The 21,530-nt window shown below is 40.1% G+C and overlaps 2 protein-coding genes across 16 annotated transcripts in view; one reads left to right on the top strand and one right to left on the bottom strand.

The window, feature by feature from the left end:
* ATM (ATM serine/threonine kinase) overlaps nt 1-16,521 on the bottom strand; it is a 131,022-nt gene extending 114,501 nt beyond the window's left edge. For 6 of the 12 annotated variants that reach the window (XR_012423676.1, XR_012423675.1, XM_005579543.5 and 3 more), the window contains exons 1-5: nt 16,412-16,521; nt 11,902-11,999; nt 11,710-11,822; nt 10,311-10,456; nt 3,597-3,761 (exon numbers count right to left, since the gene is read on the bottom strand). Coding sequence is in view for 10 of the 12 variants with exons in the window: in XM_005579543.5 (XP_005579600.3) it covers nt 3,597-3,761; nt 10,311-10,456; nt 11,710-11,822; nt 11,902-11,973 (496 nt within the window). In the remaining 2 variants the exon portion in view is untranslated. Of the gene's footprint in view, nt 1-3,596; nt 3,762-10,310; nt 10,457-11,709; nt 11,823-11,901; nt 12,000-14,694; nt 14,783-15,427; nt 15,471-15,882; nt 16,038-16,411 lie in introns of all 12 variants that reach the window. The other 6 variants (XM_065528947.2, XM_065528948.2, XM_065528946.2 and 3 more) reach the window with 6 other exon arrangements.
* A 399-nt stretch (nt 16,522-16,920) lies between these two features.
* Nucleotides 16,921-21,530, top strand: part of NPAT (nuclear protein, coactivator of histone transcription) — a 62,724-nt gene continuing 58,114 nt past the window's right edge. For all 4 annotated transcript variants that reach the window (XM_005579532.5, XM_015435666.4, XM_074015160.1 and 1 more), the window contains exon 1: nt 16,921-17,080. In XM_005579532.5, coding sequence (XP_005579589.3) covers nt 17,044-17,080 — 37 coding nt within the window. In that variant the 5' untranslated portion in view covers nt 16,921-17,043. The remainder of the gene's footprint in view (nt 17,081-21,530) is intronic.

The raw sequence follows: 21,530 nt of genomic DNA, 5'->3' as shown, positions 1-21,530 counted from the left end.
CTCAACCTGCATGACCTAATTACCTCCTAAATCCCACACTTCCAAATACCATCCCTTTGGGAATCAGATTTCAACATAATTGGTGGGACATAAACATTCAATCCATAAAAATGAAGCACCCAAAATAGCCAAATTCATAGTGACAGAAAGTAGAATGATAGCTGCCAGGGGCCAGGGGAGGGGAAATGGTAAATTATTGTTTACTGAGTATAGAAAAAAAAGTTCTGGAGATGGATGGTGGAGATAATTATACAACAATATGAATGCACTTAATACTACACAACTGTACACTTAAAAACAGTTAAAATTATAAATATTATATATATTTTACCACAATAAAAAAAATCTCATTGGAGGTCCTAGCCAATGTAATAAGGCACAAAAACAAAATAAAAGCCACATGGCTCAGAAAGAAAGAAAAAAAAAATTACTGCTTACAGAAGACATGTTTGTCTACAAAGAAAATCCCAAAGAACATTCAAAGAAAGCTACTAGATTTAATAAGTGTTCTTTAGCAAGGTCCCAAAATACAAGGTCACTATACAAAACTCAGCTGTACTTCTGCATATTTTTGTGCATTGAACAATTTGAAAATCAAAATGTTAAAAACAATGCAATTTACAAACTACTGCAGTACAAATCTAACAAAACATATACAAAATCTTTATGTTTATACTATTATAAATTAATGTCAATTTGCAGCTGGGCATGGTGGCTCATGCCTATAATCCCAACACTTTGGGAGATCAAGGGAGGGGGATCACTTGAGCCCAGGAATTTGAGACCAGCCTAAGCAACACAGTGAGATCCTGTGTCTATTTTTTTAAATATATAAAATTAAAGAAAAAAATTGTCAATTTACAATAAAAAATCTATATGCTGACAATTATAAAACACTAATGAAAGAAATCAAAAAAGACATCAGTGGCGAGGTGCGGTGGCTCAAGTCTATAATCCCAGCATTTTGGGAGGCCGGGGCAGGCAGATCACCTGAGGTCAGGAATTTGAGACCAGCCTGGCCAACATGAGGAAACCCTGTCTCTACTAAAAATATAAAAATTAGCCCGGTATGGTGGCACATGCCTGTAATCCCAGCTACTCAGGAGGCTGAGGCAGGAGAATGGCTTGAACCTAGGAGGTGGAGGTTGCAGTGAGATCATGCCACTGCACTCCAGCCTGAGCAACAGAGGGAGACTCTATCTCAAAAAACAAACAAGCAAACAAAAAACCTAAGTAAATGGAGAGATATACAGTGTTCATGGATTTGAAAACTCCACATTGTTAAGATTTCTATTCTTCCCAAATTGTTCAACAGATTCAATGCAATTAGTATCAAAATCCCAGCAAGATCTTTTGTAGAAATCAGTAAGCTGATTCCAAAATTTATATGGAAATGCTGCCTCAGTCTTAGGCCATTCTTCTCATTTCACACTAAATTCTATATACAAATCTCATCCATAGTCATGGCTTCAATCACCACCTGTACCAAATATATATTTTGAGCACAGACCTCACTTCTTCCACAGAGGCCTCATCTAAGCAAGTTTTAGAAAAGGAAAACTAAGTAAAAAAATATTTTGACAAAAAGGCTAATTATAAGGACATCCAGGAAGAAGTGGCGAAGGTTAGCTTTAAAAAAGAAAAAAAAGAAGTAGTAAGAGTAGTTAGTCTAAAAATAAAAAGAGGGTTTCAGAGAACACACTAGATGACAGAATTTAGTAAGGAGACCAGGGGAAAGACTGCCTTTGTTTCAGTGACAGCCATGGTTACAAGTGATAATGTAAAATGCTCTAAATATGAACAGCCATACTGGGGAAAGATCTGGCTAAGTAACCCAGATACCACCAGCCTATTCCCCAAAGGCTGTCTCTAAGCTTGTTGAGGGCCCTGTACAGACACAGCCTATCTTGTGTTCAGAGTAACATAAAGGCTCCGAATGACTCATAAGAAATTAGTACAACAGCTGAGAAGGTGTTTATTCTCATGGGAACAGTAGAGTGTAATGCGGGAGTGAGGGTACTGATTAGGTAGTAGTTTTGTGGTTCACATGTATCTCATTTCGAAATAATAAAATGGCAATAAAGAATATGGATAGCCGGGCACAGTGGCTCAAGCCTGTAATCCCAGCACTTTGGGAGGCCGAGACGGGCAGATCACGAGGTCAGGAGATCGAGACCATCCTGGCTAACATGGTGAAACCCCGTCTCTACTAAAAATATACAAAAAAACTAGCCGGGCGAGGTGGCGGGCGCCTGTAGTCCCAGCTACTCGGTAGGCTGAGGCAGGAGAATGGCGTGAACCCGGGAGGCGGAGCTTGCAGTGAGCCAAGATCCGGCCACTGCACTCCAGCCTGGGCAACAGAGTGAGACTACATCTCAAAAAAAAAAAAAAGAAAAAGAATATGGACAAACGTCTTTTAGTTAGCAAAATTTAGCTTAAATGCTTTTCCATGAAAAAAAAAGCTTCTAAACTTTTAGAGTCCGTGTATTAGAAGACTTTGACATCTGACTTAAAATCATCTTGCTAATGTCAAATCCTACTTTCACTTATTCTCAAACCCAGAAATGCTCCATCTTTGAAATCAACAAACTGAAATATTTCAATTTCTGACCATAATTTCCTTCCTTTGTGGTCTCTTAGTACCTCCCAACTATAAACAGGTAACACCACAGATTCCTCCCTAGCACACACTTTACACATCTAGTGAGTCACTGGGTCCCGTACATTGTCTTACTAATGCATTCTATTCTAATATATTTGATTTCCATTACCTTAGAAGTAGCGTGCTAATTGCCTAATCCAATAGATAATTCTGTGTTTTATCCTTTCTACAACAACTTAAAATGTTGGCCACACCCCTTTGAACTTTAAACTTTCTTGCTTTCACTTTTTTTTTTTTTTAATGGAAACAGGGTCTCACTCTATCACCCAGGCCAGAGTGCAGTGTGATCACAGCTCACTGCAGCCTCAACCTCCAGGGCTCAAGTGATCCTCCTGCCTCAGCCTCCGGAGTAGCTGGGACTACAAGCATGAGCCATTACCCCCGCTATTTTTTGTAAAGACAGTTTCACCATGTTGCCCAGACTGGTCTTGAACTCCTGAGCTCAAGCAAACCACCTGCCTTGGCCTCCCAACTTACTAGGATTACAGGCGTGAGCCACCGCACTCTGCCCGCTTTCACTTTTATGGTACTTCTCTTAGTTTTCTCCCTTTCTACTTAAATCATGGTTGAGTTTAGGTGTCATTGTTTTGTATACCTACTGAAACCAAGTATATCTGTATCACAGCACATTATGATCTCTGGTTTATTTGGGTTTTATTCTGCCACTGTCAACTCCTTGACGATAGAGATGGTATCTTTCAACTGTAATTCCAGCTCTGATATCAGGCACCTGATATATTATTCATGACTTTATTCAGAAGCTACATAATAAATAAAAATTAAGGGTCAGGTTCGATAACCACACAATTTTACTAAAGTACTGTTAAACTGTCAGGTCACTTGGAGGATACAGACAGATATAGATGAAGTGCTTTCTTTGGTGAGGTTTCATTTCATGAGGAAAAATTCACAAATAACAACCTTCAAAACATACCTAACCACTGTTGCTGAGATATTTCACACCAGTATTTTCTCACAGAAAGAATGTCTTTGAGTAGTATGTTGCTATAATCAGCTCCGTAAACAGCACCACTAGATGAATCTTTCACTGTATCCATGATATAATTCAAGAGTTCTTGACATTTTAGCCTAGGTGCTCCTATTTAAAAATAAACAAATAAAGAAAAACATAAATTTAAACAAAAATAAAAGACACTTGGAATGGCAACTATTTAAATAATTCCATTTGGGAAATTACTATTAACTAACCTTCTTCTGTAGAGAAGAAATTGGCAAATTATGGCCCCAAGCAAAATTCAGCCAGTTGGCTGTTTTTGCAAATAACATTTCATTGGCACATAGTCACATCCATTCATTTACTTATCGTCTATGGCTCCTTTTGTAATTAAGACAGAGATGACTACTACATGGCCTATAAAGTCAAGAACATTTACTATCTGGCCTCTTTACACAGTAAGTTTGCCAATGCCTCTTTTATAGGAATATATAGCAAAAACAATCTTTTTTTTTTTTGAGATGAAATCTTGGTCTGTCGCAATGGCACAATCTCAGCGCACTGCAGCCTCCACCTCCCGGGTTCAAGTGATTCTCCCACCCCAGCCTCCCAAGTAGCTGAGACTACAGGCGTGCACCACCACGCTCAGCTAATTTTTGTATTTTTAGTAGAGACAGGGTTTCACCATGTTGGCCAGGCTGGTCTTGAACTACTGACCTCGAGTGATCTGCCCACCTTGAAAAGCAATCATTCTTAAACAACTAAAACCTTAATAATTCACAATTTCTGGTGTTAGACCAAAAATGATCCCAAGGTTTTTGGCACTCTTTATGAAGAATGAATTTATTAGAATAACATAAGATTACAAGGAGAATATTTACTTTGGAAAGCAAAATTAGTTCTAAGTCCTATAATAGCATTTATGGCATACAAATACCTCAGGTTGTAATTTTTTTTTTTTAAAGACAGGGTCTCGCTCTATCACCCAGGCTGGTGTGCAGTGGCATGGTCACACCCAACAGCAGCCTCAACCTCTCAGGCTCAAGGGATCCTCCCACCTCAGCCTCCTGAGTACCTGGGACTATCGATGTTGTGCCACCATGCCCAGCTAATTTCACAAATTTTTCATAGAGACAGAATCTCTCACAATGTTCCCCAGGCTGGTCTTGAACTCCTGAGCTCAAGGGATTCTCCTGTCTTGGCCTCCCAAAGTGCTGAGACTATATGTATGAGCCACTGTGCCTGACCCCCGTTGTCATTTTTAACAGCATATTATTTACTTATTAGAGATTCTGAAAACTCAGCGTTACTAGACACATATTCTTGAAGGCAACAAAATTACATTTAAAAATAATTCTCATTTTCAGTAAATTATATTTATGTCACAGCAGAAATGCCATTTTTCAATACTGACAATCTTAAAATTGAATATATTTATTGCTATAACTATGAGCAGAACACAACTCATGTAAATATGAATATATTCTGGATTAGGGTTTTCGTATGATGAAACTAGTTATATTCACAAGTATCAGACTATGGTAAATAAATATACAGTGATATAACTGCAAAACCATCTTCACTTATGGCTCATTTCATAATTTTAGGCACTGTCCAGTTATGAAATGTACAACCATGTGATCCTTCTTTCTAGTACCCTGTGCATCTCTCTTACAGTCCTTGTAACATTTTTCTAATCTAAAACATCCATTGCATTATTAGATCCTTAAGGAAAGGAATTAATCTCTATATTCTGACATAAAAGCCCAGTGACTGCTCTAATAGCAAATGCTCAATAAAAATTAATTTGTGTTGAATAACTACAGAAATATTATAATAAAATCTTATTTTTCTATGTCCTTTATCCCAATATGTCTCCCTCCCCTACCAAATATGAGAAGTATTTCAAGTAATGTATTGACATTTTTTCATTGTTTTGCTTGTTTTTGAGACAGAGTCTTGCTCTGGCACCCATGCTGGAATGCAGTGGCCCCATCACGACTCACTGCAGCCTTGATCTCCTGGACTTAAGGGATCCACCCACTACAGGCAAGCATCACTGCACCCAGCTAATTTTTTAAGTTTTTGTAGAGATGGGGTCTCCCTATGTTGCCCAGGTTGGTCTCAAACTTCGGGGATCAAATCTTTCTTAAGCGTACAACTAAGTTGCCTGCAGACTTTTTTCCCTTTTTTTGGGCACAGGATCTCACTCTGTCACCCAGGTTGGAGTGTGGTAGCATGATCTTGGCTCACTGCAACCACTGCCTCCTGGGCTCAAGCGATCTTCTTCCGTAAGCCTCCTAAGGAGCTGGGACTATAAGTAGTCACCACCACACCTGGCTAATTTTTGTGTTTTTGTAGAGACGAGGTCTCACCATGTTACCCAGATTGGTCTCAAAATCCTGTGCTCAAGCAATCTGCTTGCCTCGGCCTCACAAAGTACTAGGAGTAGAGGCATGAGCCACTGTGCCCAGCCTACCTGCAGAGACTTTCAGGAATCTTAGGGAACTTAACATTTTTCACAGCTGAGTTTTACATTATCTAGACTCTATTTAAGCTTTGTACAAAAGCAGACAAATGCTAACATAAAGAAATGAACAGGCTGGGCACAGTGGCTCACGCCAATAATCCCAGCATCCCCCTGGGACAACAAGGTAGGTGGATCACTTGAGGTCAGGAGTTCGAGACAAGCCTGACCAACATGGTGAAACCCCATCTCTACTAAAAATAAAAAAATTAGCTGGGCATGGTGGGGCATGCCTGTAATCCCAGCTACTTGGGAGGCTGAGGCGGGAAAATCGCTTGAGCCCAGGAGGTGGAGGTTGCAGTGATCCGAGATGGTGCCCTTGCACTCTAGCCTGAGCAACAAGAGCAAAACTCTGTCTCAAAAAAAAGATAAGAAAAGAAATGAACAACAGGCTGGGTGTGGTGGCTCACACCTATAATCCCAGCATTTTGGGAGGCAGAGGCAGGCAGATCACTTGAGGCCAGGAGTTTGAGACCACCTTGGCCAACATGGCAAAACCCTCACCTCTACTAAAAATACAAAAATTACCCGGGCCTGGCAGCGTGTGCCTATAGTCCCAGCTACTCTAGAGGCTGACGCAGGAGAATCGCTTGCGCCCAGGAGGAAGAAGCTGCAGAGAGCCAAGATTGCACCACTGCACTCCAGCCTGGGCAACAAAGCAAGACTCTGTCTCAAAAAAAAAAAAAAAAAGGAGAGAAATCATATTTGCTTACTTGTTTCTTCTCAGCTGCCTTTTACTTCTTTTTTTCTAATCTCTATTTCTTTCATCATACCTTGGATACCAATACTAAGCAAGAGTGCCAAAGTCTAGACATATGTTAAATTTCCATCAACCCTCCAATCTTTTGGGGAAAAAAAAACAAAAACTGAGGTGGGGTGAGGGAATAGTAACTCCCTGGTTTTGCCCCAAGATTAAAAAGGTTTAAGTTACAAAGTCAAATTTGAAAGAAAAGGAAGCTGTAAATAAAAACACATTTTCAACTACCTGCATTGATAATTTCACCATCTCTTTCTTATAAACAACATGCTGATGCATTTTCAAATGTAATCTCCTTTGTTAATTTTGCAATTAAAAGGTTTGTTCACTGCAAGGCAAAACTACTGTACACGCTGCAAACTTTTCTGGTGGGTTACAAAATTGACGTGTTATCTTTCTCTCACATTCACTCTTTCAGTAAGTACCTACTACATCCCAGCGTTACTAGCAAATACAATATTTTACTGGATACAAAGTTACCACACAGAGCAAAGTGGGTGCAGAATATTTCGGTGTAGTTTTCCTTTGTCTCTGCTGGAGTCTCTGACAAGGGGTTGAAGTTATCCACACAAGCTGGCATCTCAGAGGAGGTGGAAAATTGACTAAACAATTATACTTTGGACTCAAGTCTCATACCACTATTCTGAAATATCATTCACTAATAATCTGCATACTTGTACTAAATATTTACCAATTTGGACGCTCTCCTGATTTTTTTTTTTTTGAGACAGAGTTTTGCTCTTGTTGCCCAGGCTGGAGTGCAATGGCACGATCTCAGCTCACTGCAACCTCCACCTCCCGGGTTCAAGCAATTCTCCTGCCTCAGCCTCCAGAGTAGCTGGGATTACAGGCACCTGCCACCACACCCAGCTATTTTTTGTATTTTCAGTAGACATGGGGTTTCGCTATATTGGCCAGGCTGGTCTCGAACTCCTGATCTCAGGTAATCTGCCTGCCTCAGCTTCCCAAAGTGCCGGGATTATAGGTGTGAGCAACCATGCCCCACCCTCCTGATTCCTAAGAGTTGGTATCACAAAACAACATCCTTATCTATGAAGAGCCCAGGAGTCCCGGAACACACATTTCTGCCTCTAGCTTTTCAGTATGTATAAAGCCCATTTCCTTACAAAAGCTTACCAGGATCCTGCATTTTGGTTCCAAAAAATCAACTCTTCACAATATTAATTGTACAAGTTAAAGATGGGAACTATCTGGCTCATCAGGAGAAAAAAAATCTTTTTTGTGGTTGTTTTTTTCCTCAAATCATAGTAAGTACAATGTCAATTAAGTGTTGGTTCTGACAGCCAAGGAAGCTCACATGATCTTAGAATGAATCAGTAAAAGTACAGAATGAAAGATAAACAAGACTTGCTTCTCTCTGTACTAATCAGAATATACCTAAAAGATTGAGTCCTGGGCCAGGTGCAATGGCTCATGCCTATAATCCCAGCATTTCAGGAGGCCAAGGTGGGAAAATTACTTGAGGTCAGGAGTTTGAGACCAGCCTGGCCAACACAGTGATACCCTGTCTCTACTAAAAATACAAAAATTAGCCAGACATGGTGGCCCGTGCCTATAGTCCCAGCTACTTGGGAGGCTGAGGCAGGAGGATCACCTGAGCCTGGGAGACGGGGATTGCAGTGAGCCAAGATCACACCACGGCACTCCAGCCTGGGCTACAGAGCAAGATCTTGTATTTAAAACAATGAGTCCCACACTTTCTGTTTGTTTTTCTGGCCTCTTCCCTGTACGTAGAGGCCCACACTTCAAGACAGATAATTAAACTGAAGAATATTCAGAGAGTGGCATAAAACCTAGGTCACATGAGCTAAAGAGAGTGAGTTTATGAAATTTAGAGATGAGGACTCAGGAAATATTGTGGCTACCTTCAAACATCTCTAAGGATGTCACATGAAAAAAATAAACAGGAGTTTTTGATATACTCTCAGAAGGGAGAAGCAGTAACAAAAGACAGGTTTTTAATACTTTTTTTTTTGAGAGTCTCGCTCTGTCGCCCAGGATGGAGTATAGTGGCGTAATCTCAGCTCACTGCAACTTCTGCCTCCTGGGTTCAAGCAATTCTAGTGCCTCAGCCTCCCAAGTAGCTGGAATTACAGGCATGCGCCACCATGCCCAGTTAATTTTTGTAATTTTAGTAGAGACGGGGTTTCGCCATGTTGGTCAGGCTGGTCTCGATCTCCTGACCTCAGGTGATCTGCCTGCCTTGGCCTCCCAAAGTGCTGGGATTACAGGAGTGAGCCACTGCATCCGGCCAGTTTTTAATACTCTTAATACTATTTAAAGATGGAAAAGAAAGCCTTGAAAGTATATTCAATCATTAAGACTGCACTTCTACCTAAAGGCTAGGGACGTATAGAGGGCATCCAAGACTGGGTAGTTAAAACAGTAATTTTTCATTCCTTCACTGGGCATGGCAGCTCACATCTGCAATACCAATAACTAGGGAGGCTGAGCAGGGGGAAGACTGCTTGAGGTCAGGAGTTCAAGATCAGCCTGGGCAAAACAGTGAAATAACATCAACTAAAAAAAAAAAAAAATTAGCCTGGCATGGTGATGCACATCTGTAGTCCTAGCTACAAGGAGGCCAAGACAGGAGGATCACTTAGGAACTGAGAAGCTTGAGCCTGCAGTGAGCTATCATCACACCACTACACTCTAGCCTGGGTAACAGAGCAACGCCCTATCTCTTAAATAAATAAATCCCTTCAATCCTCAGATTTCTGTCATTCTTTGCTTGAATAAATTTCCCCAAATATTTGAACCAGTAATATTAAAAATCAGGCTGGCCTAAGTGCAGTGGTCTTTACAACTAATTGATCACAACCAGTTACAGATTGCTTTGTTACTTCTCCACTCCCACTGCTTCACTTGACTAGCCTTAAAAAAAAAAACAAAAAACAACCTTTTTTTTTTTTTTTTTTTTTTTTGAGACGGAGTCTTGCTCTGCCGCCCAGGCTGGAGTGCAATGGCCGGATCTCAGCTCACTGCAAGCTCCACCTCCCGGGTTCACGCCATTCTCCTGCCTCAGCCTCCTGAGTAGTTGGGACTACAGGCGCCCGCCACCGCACCCGGCTAGTTTTTTGTATTTTTTAGTAGAGACGGGGTTTCACCGTGTTAGCCAGGATGGTCTCGATCCCCTGACCTCGTGATCCGCCCGTCTCGGCCTCCCAAAGTGCTGGGATTACAGGCTTGAGCCACCGTGCCCGGCCAAAAAAACCTTTTAATAAAAATAAAAATCATTATATGTATTTGCACTCAATTTTTAATCTTATTATATTTAGAACAAACTTATGCAACAGTTAAGTCCTTAAAATGATCTGAAAAAAAAAAAAACTCATGCAACAGTAATCTGTTAAGCCATTTATTTATAATTTATAACATCACTTACTTCTGTTTGCACATTTGATGAAGTATTTGACCAAACTACTGATTTCCTGCATCTTTTTCTGCCTGGAAGCTTGTGTTGAGGCTGATACATTTGGTTTTGCTATTCTCAGACATTCTGTTTCTTTCTGAATATATTTCTGTAAAAATCTTCAAGAAAACAAAATACAATTTCAGAAACTCGTTGAATCCTTAAATTATAATAATTTCGAAAGCTGTTCATGCCATCAAAAAGAGCAACTTTTAAACTACCTTGCTTAGATTACTATACCAGCTGAATAAAACAAATAAAACAATTAAATCTCTCTTTCAAGGCCTAACGCCTGTAAGACCAATTTAATGTCTGGTTTGCAAAGCCCTTAATCTTCTATGACTTACTACTGCTTTACTGCCTGCTTTCTAAATTTATCATTAAAAGCTCACAGTGCTAGTAAGGACCCTCTCAATCCTCTCTCAACTCCTTCTGTTATTCTGTACTGGATCTACTTCTTTCTTAGGCAGTTGGTAATGTTGCTAGCCATTAAATGATGCCTGCCTAGAAGATATTCATAACTAGCCAGGAGTGCCAGGTACATATTTGACCTACCAGATCAGCTTATACAAAATAGTATTCATCTTCAGGTTATATTTGTTGTATTTAAAATAAACTAGAAAGCCAGAGGAAAAAGGGCATGTATGTTTCATTTTATATGCATTCAAATCTGCAACAATCTAATACCAAATAGGAGCTAAAAATAAAACAGAATCTGTTGTAAACACTGAAGGACAACTAAATACATACTCCCTCGTGACAACAAATGTTATTTCTAGTTTATTTAATACTCTCAGTATTTAAAATACTTTATTCATCTTTCCTAATTCTTACAATCTGTTTCTAGTTATAAATGGATTTCATGATTGAAAATGATGTCTCAATGTAAAAATGCATCAACCCTGTTGGTTTAACTGATTGTTGTGTTTTTTCATTGTTTGAGGTTTTCTTTGTTTTTAACCAAATTCATATACAATCTTCCTTTTACTTGTTTTATTACAATTTAACACGTGGCATTTACTTATAATCAGAGCAATATTTAAAGGTGTGAAAGTAATATCCAAACATTATAATTTTTTTCTCTAATCTGAAGTCTTGTGAACTAATTAAAATGAGAGAAATTCTCTATCAATTTTGAGTGAGATATGTCTAAAACATTTTATTTAAGAAATAATTTATAATTTTTAAGTTTCTATATGAACAAGCTTTAAAAATTATGTTTTGGATAAATATTAAATGCCAAATTCATATGCAAGGCATAATAATATATAGGAAACAAAGACAAATGTTAAGACACACAAAAATAATATCACAACAGAAATAAATATGAAAGAGAAAAATGAAGACAGTAAAATAAATTTGAATAGAATACCTAAAAACAGCATCCCAATTCAAATATTTTCCTTGTTTGGAATCTGAATGCCGATCTAGATGTATAATTGTTTCAGGATCTCGAATCAGGCGCTTAAATTTCTCAACTTCTTTCTGAAAATAAAAAGGAAATAATAATGGGTTACTAATCACACTTATTTCAAGGAAAAATTGAATTTAAGTAATTTACTACCTTTCGTTCTGTAGCTCTCTCATGTTCTAGTTGACGGCAGCAAATAAGCAGATCATTAAGTGCTAGACTCATGGTTCACAATTTCAGAATACACATCACTGCAAAAAAAAATATAGGTATATATATGTATATGTATATATATGCGTATATACAGAGAGAGGTGTGAAAAAATGTGTATATATAATTATTTTATACTGCAATATTTATAGATTTAACCATACAATTAGAAGCATATTCTCATCAAAGACACAATAATTTTTCTTAACATTTCCATATTTAAAATGAGATTTTCTTAAAATCTATACAAGCAATGCTATAACACAAAAATGTTTGCCTTGCTTGCAGTGGTAGCAGGATTGAAATAAAAGTATAATTTACACTGGGTGCGGTGGCTCACGCCTGTAATCTCAGCACTTTGGAAGGCCAAGGTGGGAGGATCACAAGGTCAGGAGTTCAACCAGCCTGGCCAACATGTTGAAACCCTGTCTCTACTAAAAATACAAAAATTAGCCGGGCTTGTTGTCACGCGCCTGTTATCCCAGCTACTCAGGAGGCTGAGGCAGGAGAATCGCTCGAACCCTGGAGGCAGAGCTTTCAGTGAGCAAAGATCGAGCCACAGTACTCCAGCCTGGGCGACAGAGGAAGACTCCATTGGGGTGGGAGACGGGGGAAGTATATTTACTTTTTATTACTCTGAGACCAAAGAAACATGACATTTAAATTCAGACATGAAAGATAAATAGAAAACAGCCAGGCAAATAAGGAAATGAGTACTCAAGAATTTAACATTGACAATGAATTATTTAAAAGCACTCTTGGCTGGGCATGGTGGTGCATGCTTGTAGTCCCAGCTACTCAGGAGGCTGAGGCAGAATAATCACTTGTACCCGGGAGGCGGAGGTTGCAGTGAGCAGAGATCGCACTACTGCACTCCAGCCTGGTGACAGAGCAAGACTACGTCTCAAAGAAAAAAAAAAAGAAAAAAGCACTCTTGCTCATCTGGAGAGATGTGTCATTTTGCTGAGCCAAAGGCTTAAAACATGCTTTGGAACTGATAAGTAGGAGGCTATCAGAGCTAGTAAGCTTTGCCTACCACTTCCATCTCGACTGGTAATTAAGGCTCTTATTTAACACATAACGATAGGAGTAAAATATTTCTGTTTTAAAAGGAAATTCTATGCTATGGTGGTATCCTTTGCAAATGTCAAGGATCAACTATATTTTACTATGTCTTGATTCCACTGTAGTAGCTCTCTTCTTTTGGGGGCTTCTGATATAATCAAACTCTCTTTTGATGTCCTTCAAAATAATCTAATAAGAACAGTATTTCAACATGGACACAAAGATGGGAAAAACTGACACTGGGGACTGTTTGAGGGACAGAAAGAGAGAGAGGTATGGCTTGAAGCGCTACTTATCAGGTACTATGCTCACTACCTGAGTGACAGAATCATTCGTACACCAAGCCTCAAAAACATGCAATTTACCCATGTAACAAACCCGCACATCTACCCCCAGAACCTAAAATAGAAAAGAAAAAAGAAACAGCATTCTGTTTTACTAGTTCTGATCTAAACCTTTATATGATACAAAGAAGTTTTTTTATTAGACTATGAATGTCTGTAAACAGAAAAAATACATATATTTATGTATATTATACCTACACATACTTACAACTCAAGATGTAAAAAGGTAAAGTCCTTCTCCTATCCATACATCTAAATTCTACTTAATCTTTCAAGATCAAGTATGTTTTTCTGTCCCGATTCAATCTCACAAAATCTCAAAATTGGGAGGAAATAAGAGAACAGGTCCAATCTTCCTATAAAGGAAGGAATGTCTCCTACAAAATGAATGCCCTGTCTTTGAATATTCTCAGTAAGAGCTGACTACCCGGGCCTGGCGCAGTGGCTCATGCCTGTAATCCCAGCATTCTGGGAGGCCGAGGTGAGCATTTCACGAAGTCAGAAGTTCAAGATCAGCCAGCCTGGCCAACATGGTGAAACTCCGTCTCTACGAAAAATACAAAAATTAGCCAGGTGTGGTAGCACATGCCTGTAATCCTAGCCATTGGGGAGACTGAGGCAGGAGACTCACTTGAACCCAAGAGGCAGAAGTTGCAGTTAGCTGAGATCACACAATTGCACTCAGCCTGGGCAACAGAGAAAAACTCTGTCTCAAAAAAAAAAAAAAAAAGAGCTGACTACTCATTTTATTAGCAGACGGCTCTGATTCTCTTCTCCTTTTGTATTCACTGGTGGTTCTTCTGACCTCCCCATCCCCCAACACTATGACAACCTCCACTTTACTCTGCTATAGATTACAGATTGTTATTTGAGTCCTTTTCATTTGATTATATACTTCCTGTGGACAAGTATTATCATTTTTGATTTTCTATTCCTTATGGTTTTATCTAGGAATTTTCTTACTTCTTCAATTTCAGTTTAAAGCCCTCTTGAAGTCAATAAGGAAAATGAAGCTGGTAACGTAACCAATGAAAATACCTTAGCAATATCCAAAGAACCATAAGGGCTAGCACCTTTATTCCTAAATATACTAAAGATTTGACACTTCCCGGAAGAGGCAGCCCTAAACTTGACTTTTTTTTCCCCCATGGTGTGACTTCTTTGAACTTGTTTTTCTTACCTTCAGTTTCTTAATGATTACTTTGAAGAAAACAAAACAGTTCAGTATTATCTACATAAACAGAAGATGTTCATTCACTGATAGATGCAAACAATATTTACTAAGTATAGCTAGACAAATAATGAACTAAACAGATACAAATCCTACCCTCATGGAGTCATATCTGGGCAGCAGAGTGTCAGTAAACAAGTAAACTGATAAATCAATGCATAATTCCAAATTGTGATGTATGCCTCTGAGGAAACAAAAATACAGTGATAGAAAATAACTGTAGAGAGGATCATTTTAGATAAATTGTCAGGGAACATATCTCAGAGGAGTTTATAATAAAGCCAAGATCTGAACTAACTGGTGCCAAACCAAAAAAGGGCTAGAGGACCAACACTTCAGGGAAGGAAACTAGCACAGCCAAAGGGTTCTACAATGTAAAAGCACACAGTATGTTGGCGGAACTGAAAGAAGGCAGAGGAACTATTAGGTAATCAACTAGAGTATGAATGTCACCACATAAAGATGAACTTCATTTATACATTAATCCAGAATATCTAGGTTCCACTCAAGGTTCAAATGAAAAGATACAGATTTCCCACCTCCTACGAGCCTCTGAATTGACGAATTCAGTGTTCCTTTTTAGATCTCAACCAAGTTGACCCCTTTGCAGAACTTGTCAATGACGCTTATATCCCATCTTCCTAGAAATAACTCTGCCCTTGGCATGTCATTCTTTTCTAGTGCTAAGGAGTGTGGCCTCTGTAGTCAGATTGTATTAGTTCAAATACTGGTTCAGCCACTTACAAACCGTATAATCTAGAGCAAGTTCACTAATCTCTTCAAACCTCAGCTTCTCAATGAGAAAAGGAAAAACAATACTAGTACCTACCTCTATGAGTTCCTGTAAGGACCCATATACATGCTTACAGTGCCTGAAACACAGCAAATGTTAGCGATGATCATATTCTCTTCCTTTATGACTGTTTCGAAAGTCTCCTGATAGCTCTTCTTCCGCTCACACCTCAAAGAACAGTTTTGTTTTCTTGGTCTCATCCATTCCTACGACTTCAGCAGTTGAAAACCCACAAAATATATTTCATTCAATACCAGACCTCACTCTGGAGCTTCAGGGTCCTTCTACACTTTGTGCCTTTACACGCATTTTTCCTTCCATCTGGAAGGCTTCTACCATCTGCCAAGGTAACGCTGCGAGGTCTCACCACAAACTGAATTGATAGTCTCAGGCTGAGTTTGCAGAGAACCAAAGTCACTCCTCTACCATCAGAGTACTCCCCTATCACATACATTATCATCTATTGTAGTTGTCTTTTTACTTATCTGTACCTGGTAACAACAGTAGCTAACGCTCACGAGTGCTCACCGCAGGTCAAGATTATCTCACTTATCTTCACAAGACAGTAGAGCGAGGTCACACGAGTGACAGTCAGAATTCCAACTCCAGCCGTATGCTTCCAGAGCCCAAGCTCTTAACCGCGAGGCTGCAGTTGAAATATCAATCAATGCTCGCTGACTAAAAGTACTAAATACGAAAGAGAGATCAAAAGATGACTAGTCAAGTCGCGTAGTTAAATCTGAACCCTAAGGTGACACGAAAAGAGGATGAGCAGGAGGGAGGGTTCAATTCAGGGCGTTTAAAAGGATGAGGTTATTGGCCAAGTCCGCTAGGAACCCGAAGAGAGGCCGGGAAAGATGGAGTGAGGAAAGGAGTCAAGGGAAAGATGGAGTGAGGAGAGGAGTCAAGGGCCGCTCTGGAGGGGTGCATGAGATTGGGGGTCTAGGGAGAGGACAAACTGGATCTCATGCGACTGAATTTTCCAACGCAGGAGCCTCTGCGTTGCCTCTGCGCCCCTACCGTTGTATTCGGAAGGTCAAAGTGGTATCAACCACGGCGATGGCTGCAGCGCAGATCCCGGCTCTTTTCGCCTCCTCCCGCGGCGACGGCTTCTTTTCTCCGTTAGCCACGCAGGTACCTACTCCCGCTTCCGGTTCAAACCCTGCATGACTGCACAGCGCCCACCTCTGGAAGAAGAAGCAGGGCCGAGCAGCGGCAGAGCACGGTGTGCCCATGCGCGCCAAGCATCACGCGGTCTCCGCGCTCAAAACACTCCCCCAAAACATCCGGCCCGTCGGAGCAAATGCGCCTGCGCCTCGTCCACCAATGGCCAGCGACCTAGCGTTTGCGGCTCGCCCTTCGGCTCGGGCTCCGGGGTTCTCACCCGCCGTCCTCACCCTCCTCATCCCCGCCCCTCCAAGTCTGAGGACGGAAGTGACGACAGTTCCAAAGGCGAACGGAGGCGGGTTTCATTTCGGCGCCTTTCTTTCTCTGGCAGAAGCGATTGGCTGGCGTAAAGCGAAAGAGGCGGGACAAATTGCCGCGGGTTCAGTACCGCCACTGGAACCGGGAGATGCGGCGCAGGAGCTGTCGCTGTGTTTGCTTTAACCTGAGTCTTGTTTCTTATTGTGGTTCCTGCTGCGGTTTTGATCATGTTGTTACCCTCGGACGTAGCCCGGCTTGTATTGGGTAAGCGCGGGCTCGGGAAGGAGGGTTATTGGACCCGGCTATGCCGGACACAAGGACCTTTGAGGCCAAAGGTTTTCCCTGGGTGGGGAAGCTTTAGGGTTTTGCCTCCCAGCTTACGAGTTGAGACTGGCGGTGATTCTTCGTCACTCTGAGGTTCTAGGCAGTTTAAGCTTCTTTGTATGTAGATGCTTCTCTCTTCAGAGGCTGCGTGGCGAGGGGAAGGCCGAGGGGAAGCTCGAGGTGCAACACCTGGAGCCGGATTCGGAGGGAAAGTCAGGCCTCCACAGTTAATTAGGACCCCTGAAAGAGCGTATGTCTGCATGACGGACGGGTTGCGTGTGCTTTAACCTTGGGCGCACTTTCCGTGGTTCATTGCTGGGACCACAATAGGGCAAAGAGGGACTTCCCCGGCCCCCCATCTTTGTAGGGAGACCTTCCTGGCGCCCTTTTAATTACCCGCCCTTATAGCTACGAATTTGGGAGTAAGGGTGATCTTCCTTCTCCATCCTCCACGCAATACGTCGTCCAGTGTAGAGGTGTGAAATGCCACTTGCATATTTTAAAACAGCAATTCCTGTACCTTTGATCAGCAAAAAATTTCAGAGGGTTAATTGCCTTAAATTAGTTGAATGTTTTCTAGCCCTAGTTTTACCTTCATTTGAGGAGGGGTGGTTTGTGGGTCACTTGTCTGTCAGGGTGTATTGTCTGAGTGAGAGACGGGTTTTGTTGTTTGTCCCTTGAAAGAATAAAGAGGATTGTACTACAGGGGACGAGAGTCACGTAAAGCTCAAAACCCGAGCCAGTGATTTACAGACGTCGTATGCGACGTCCTTAAAAGTAAATGGCAAGCATCTGTGATGAAACCTCCCGTAGTATTCGCAGCCATTACTACCATTATTTTATTGTTCGGAAAACCCATTTGTCTTGTGCCTCTTTTAAATGCCCAGCGCTGTCCACAAAAATGTTATTTGCGCAGGGCTCTTGATAAGCACATTTTGCAGGAAACGTTAAACGGAAATGGTTCCACCATCCATTTTTGAAGAAACTAATGACAAGTTTAAACTAATGTTTTGTTAATATCTGGTTAATCTTTTGCTTAAGAATTCTGAGTTTTGGCAGTTTGGTAATCTAGTTGAGTTTCGTTAACTGTAGTCTTAGACATGATTTCTCAGCCTCAGTACTGTTAACATTTTGGGCCTAATAATTCTTTATTGTGGGGAGCTATCCTGTGCTCAAACATTGTAGGATGTTTAGCAGCATTCCTGGCTTCTATTCACTAGATTACAGTAGGACACCCATTCCCCACCCTGCCCTTACCCAGTTGTGATTAGGGAAAATGTCTGTAGGTGTTGCTAGTATGTCCCCTGGAGGGCAGAATCATCCCTAGTTAAGAAAGTCCTAAGAAAGCAGTATCATTTTCTAATTGAAATAATTCGCATCAATTTGTGAGTATTCTTTCTCCACAAACCGGCTACTCTGCTGACTTCCTGCTTTTCATTTAATGGACAAAAAACGCCAGCCATGGTTTTCTTACCTTAAAAATCTTTGTCATTCACATTCCATTTTCACTGCCACCAGTCCCGCAATGTGCCTGCCATTACTTCTCGTTTGGACTTCTGTCATGGCTTCCTAGATAGTTGTCCTTACAATTCATTTTATTTACTGCTGTCACAAATCTACCTGAAGCGTTCGCACTATACCTTTTATTCTGAAAGTTGATATAATTCTGTTCTTACTAAAAATTTCAAATGTGCAGGAGTATACAATACAAAAAAAAAGCCTCCCCATGCCTAATGCTCTTACTTTTGTTATTTATCGTTATACATCTTAAATATATATATATCGTGTATATCTTTCTCATATCAGGTTTATTATTTACTCATGATTCTTCTATCAGTACCCCCTCCCCATCTTCAGCTCTTCTTGTTATTGGCCCCTTCATAGTGTTTTTTCCAGCAAATCTTTGGGTGCTTAATGTGTTCCAAACACTGCCAATTGCTGAACATAGAGAAGTAAGTTTTCTCCCCTTAGTGTTGAGATAATTATGGTTTTTTTTACTGTTACACACACACAAAAAAAACACTTTTCTAGACCCCAGTAGACATTAGACACAAACAGGACGTTCTGTCTGATGTTCTGTGTCACCCTTTCACAAGTCAAATGTATTCAAAGAACAAAGAATTCCGTTAGTTGCTATTCTTCACCTACTTTTTATCCTTCAGGATACTGCACTCTGACTTTTGCATCTCACTACTCCACTTAAGTAGCCCTTGTTGCCTTGTTGGGATTTTACAAAATGTATGGGCCAGAATACATCAAAGTGTTGTTTATTGCCTCTGGGCCATCAGTTCAGTTTTTATCCGTTTATTCAAGGTGATCTGTGGAACTGATCCTACTTACCTCTCCAGCTTGATCTCAACTTCTTAACATCTACTTTATGCTACAGACGTGCCAAACAAATTGAAGTTTCTTTGGATATTCTTATATGTATTCTACTTCTCTTTGTCTTCCCAGTACATTTGCATTCAAGGTTCAGGTCACACCTGATCTCTGAAACTTCATTCATCAAGTACAGTTAGTACTTTCTTAAATGTTGCCACAGCATTGTACTTCTGTTGCAACCTTATCATGTCTTATTGTAGCTGTGTGTTTACTTTTTTTGATAAAATATACATAACAAAATTCACCATTTTAAAATGTGTAGTTCTTAAAGCCCAAAACAATGAGTTTGTTGTTGTTGTTGTTTTTGTTTTTAGTGTACAGATCAGTAGTGTTAACTGTATTGATATTGTTCTGCAACCATCACTACCATCAGTTTCTGGAACTTTTTCATCTTCCCAATTTGAAACTTGCTTTTTTGTTTTATTAGTAGTCTTAGTCATGGATGAATGGACAAGCTTCAGGAGTTCTGGGAGTCCCCAAAATTATCATCTGTAAAGGTTTTCTTAAATAGATTTGTTACCTTCTGTATGAGACAGTATGCATTAAAAAAAATAGAAACCACTCTGAGTATTTAACATGGAAAGATTTAATGAGAGAATTGGTTACACTGGTGAGAGAAAAACTAAGACGCCCAGCAGCTTATAACTAAGGCATCTCAGTGGTTAGTGACAGTAGGAAGCCACTATGCTAATGATAAGAGGCGGAGTTGACTGTGTGGAACATGGAAGACTTGCCTGATGAGGGGATAGTAGTCATAGAGGAGACTACTGAGGCAGAAAGGGAATGGGGGGAAAATGTGGCTGCTTCCTCCTGCCCTCCAGCCTCCCACCAGTGCTTCCTATTTACTGAGCCCAGTCAGTAGCAGGCTGACAGAAGAGCTTGGGGAACATTGCCTATATAGAGTCAAGCTTTATGTCATAGAGTCGAGAGCAACAGAAGAGTCAAGAACATATTTGAAGTCAAACAGGACCAGAACTGACACACCCCTAACAGGTCAAGAGCTGCTGGTTCTATTCACCTTTATATCACCAAAACATAGATATTTAATAAAACATTTGCAAAAGTATGGCTGTAATTATGACACTCCCCTTTGTTTATTGAATAATATATGTACTCCTTGCTGTCTAAAACTTTTCATGATCCTTACCCGTTTTGTCTTTTCTGTTGTATCTCCAACTCTTCCCCTTCATAAACTTTGTGCTGCATCCAAACTGGACATGTTCCCCAAATATGCTTGCATATATGCTTTCTGTCAGCTTCTTTGGGATTCCCAGCCATCCTTCAGAACTCATCTGCACCTTCAAACGTCACATAATTTCCAAGCTTAGTAGTGGTTTCTCCAGCCCCTCCCTTCTCATGAAGTAAATCAGCTCTATTTTCTTACCATTTTTGCTTTGCATCACAGTTATTTGTGTATATATCTTCTATCTCCAAGTAAGTTGTAACTTTATAGACAGAAACCTTGTCCCTGTTATTTGTGGATCTAGTAATATAAGGCACCATAAGATAAGGCTTCCTAAGAATTATTTGCATGCTTAAAGGACGTTAAATTACTAATCTTTCTAGGGAAATAGTAGAATATGTGAAGGAGATGTTTTCACATAGCGTGCTTTACTATCTCTTGTTTGCTTTAAACCTCTCTTTTTATCTTTCCCTCTCTACAAGTAGGAAGAAAAAATACTCTTCATATAGTTAGGATTTTATCCTTTCTTCTCTTTTTCAGTTGTGTTTCCACTTCAATTTATTTAGTTACTCATTACCACCTCCACTTATAATAAAAGTGGGCTGAAGATAGTATTATGTTAAGAAAGAAACTCAGGCATGCTTTCTTACCTATTCAGGCACCTTTGTCAGTAAGTTTACACACAAAAAAAATACATTTCTTTTATTCTTAAGTTGTTTTTAGGAATAAAAGGAAAAAAAGGTAATAACTAATATTAGTTATAGGATAACCATTTGTATTATACTGATAAGAGATGATTAGTGCCTAGTTTGTACTTTCTGTTTT

The sequence above is a fragment of the Macaca fascicularis genome, chromosome 14 (assembly GCF_037993035.2).
Source record: "Macaca fascicularis isolate 582-1 chromosome 14, T2T-MFA8v1.1".
Taxonomy (NCBI): domain Eukaryota; kingdom Metazoa; phylum Chordata; class Mammalia; order Primates; family Cercopithecidae; genus Macaca; species Macaca fascicularis.
The sequence above is the reverse complement of the archived record's forward strand: the minus strand, read 5'-3'. Positions and strand labels throughout refer to the sequence as shown.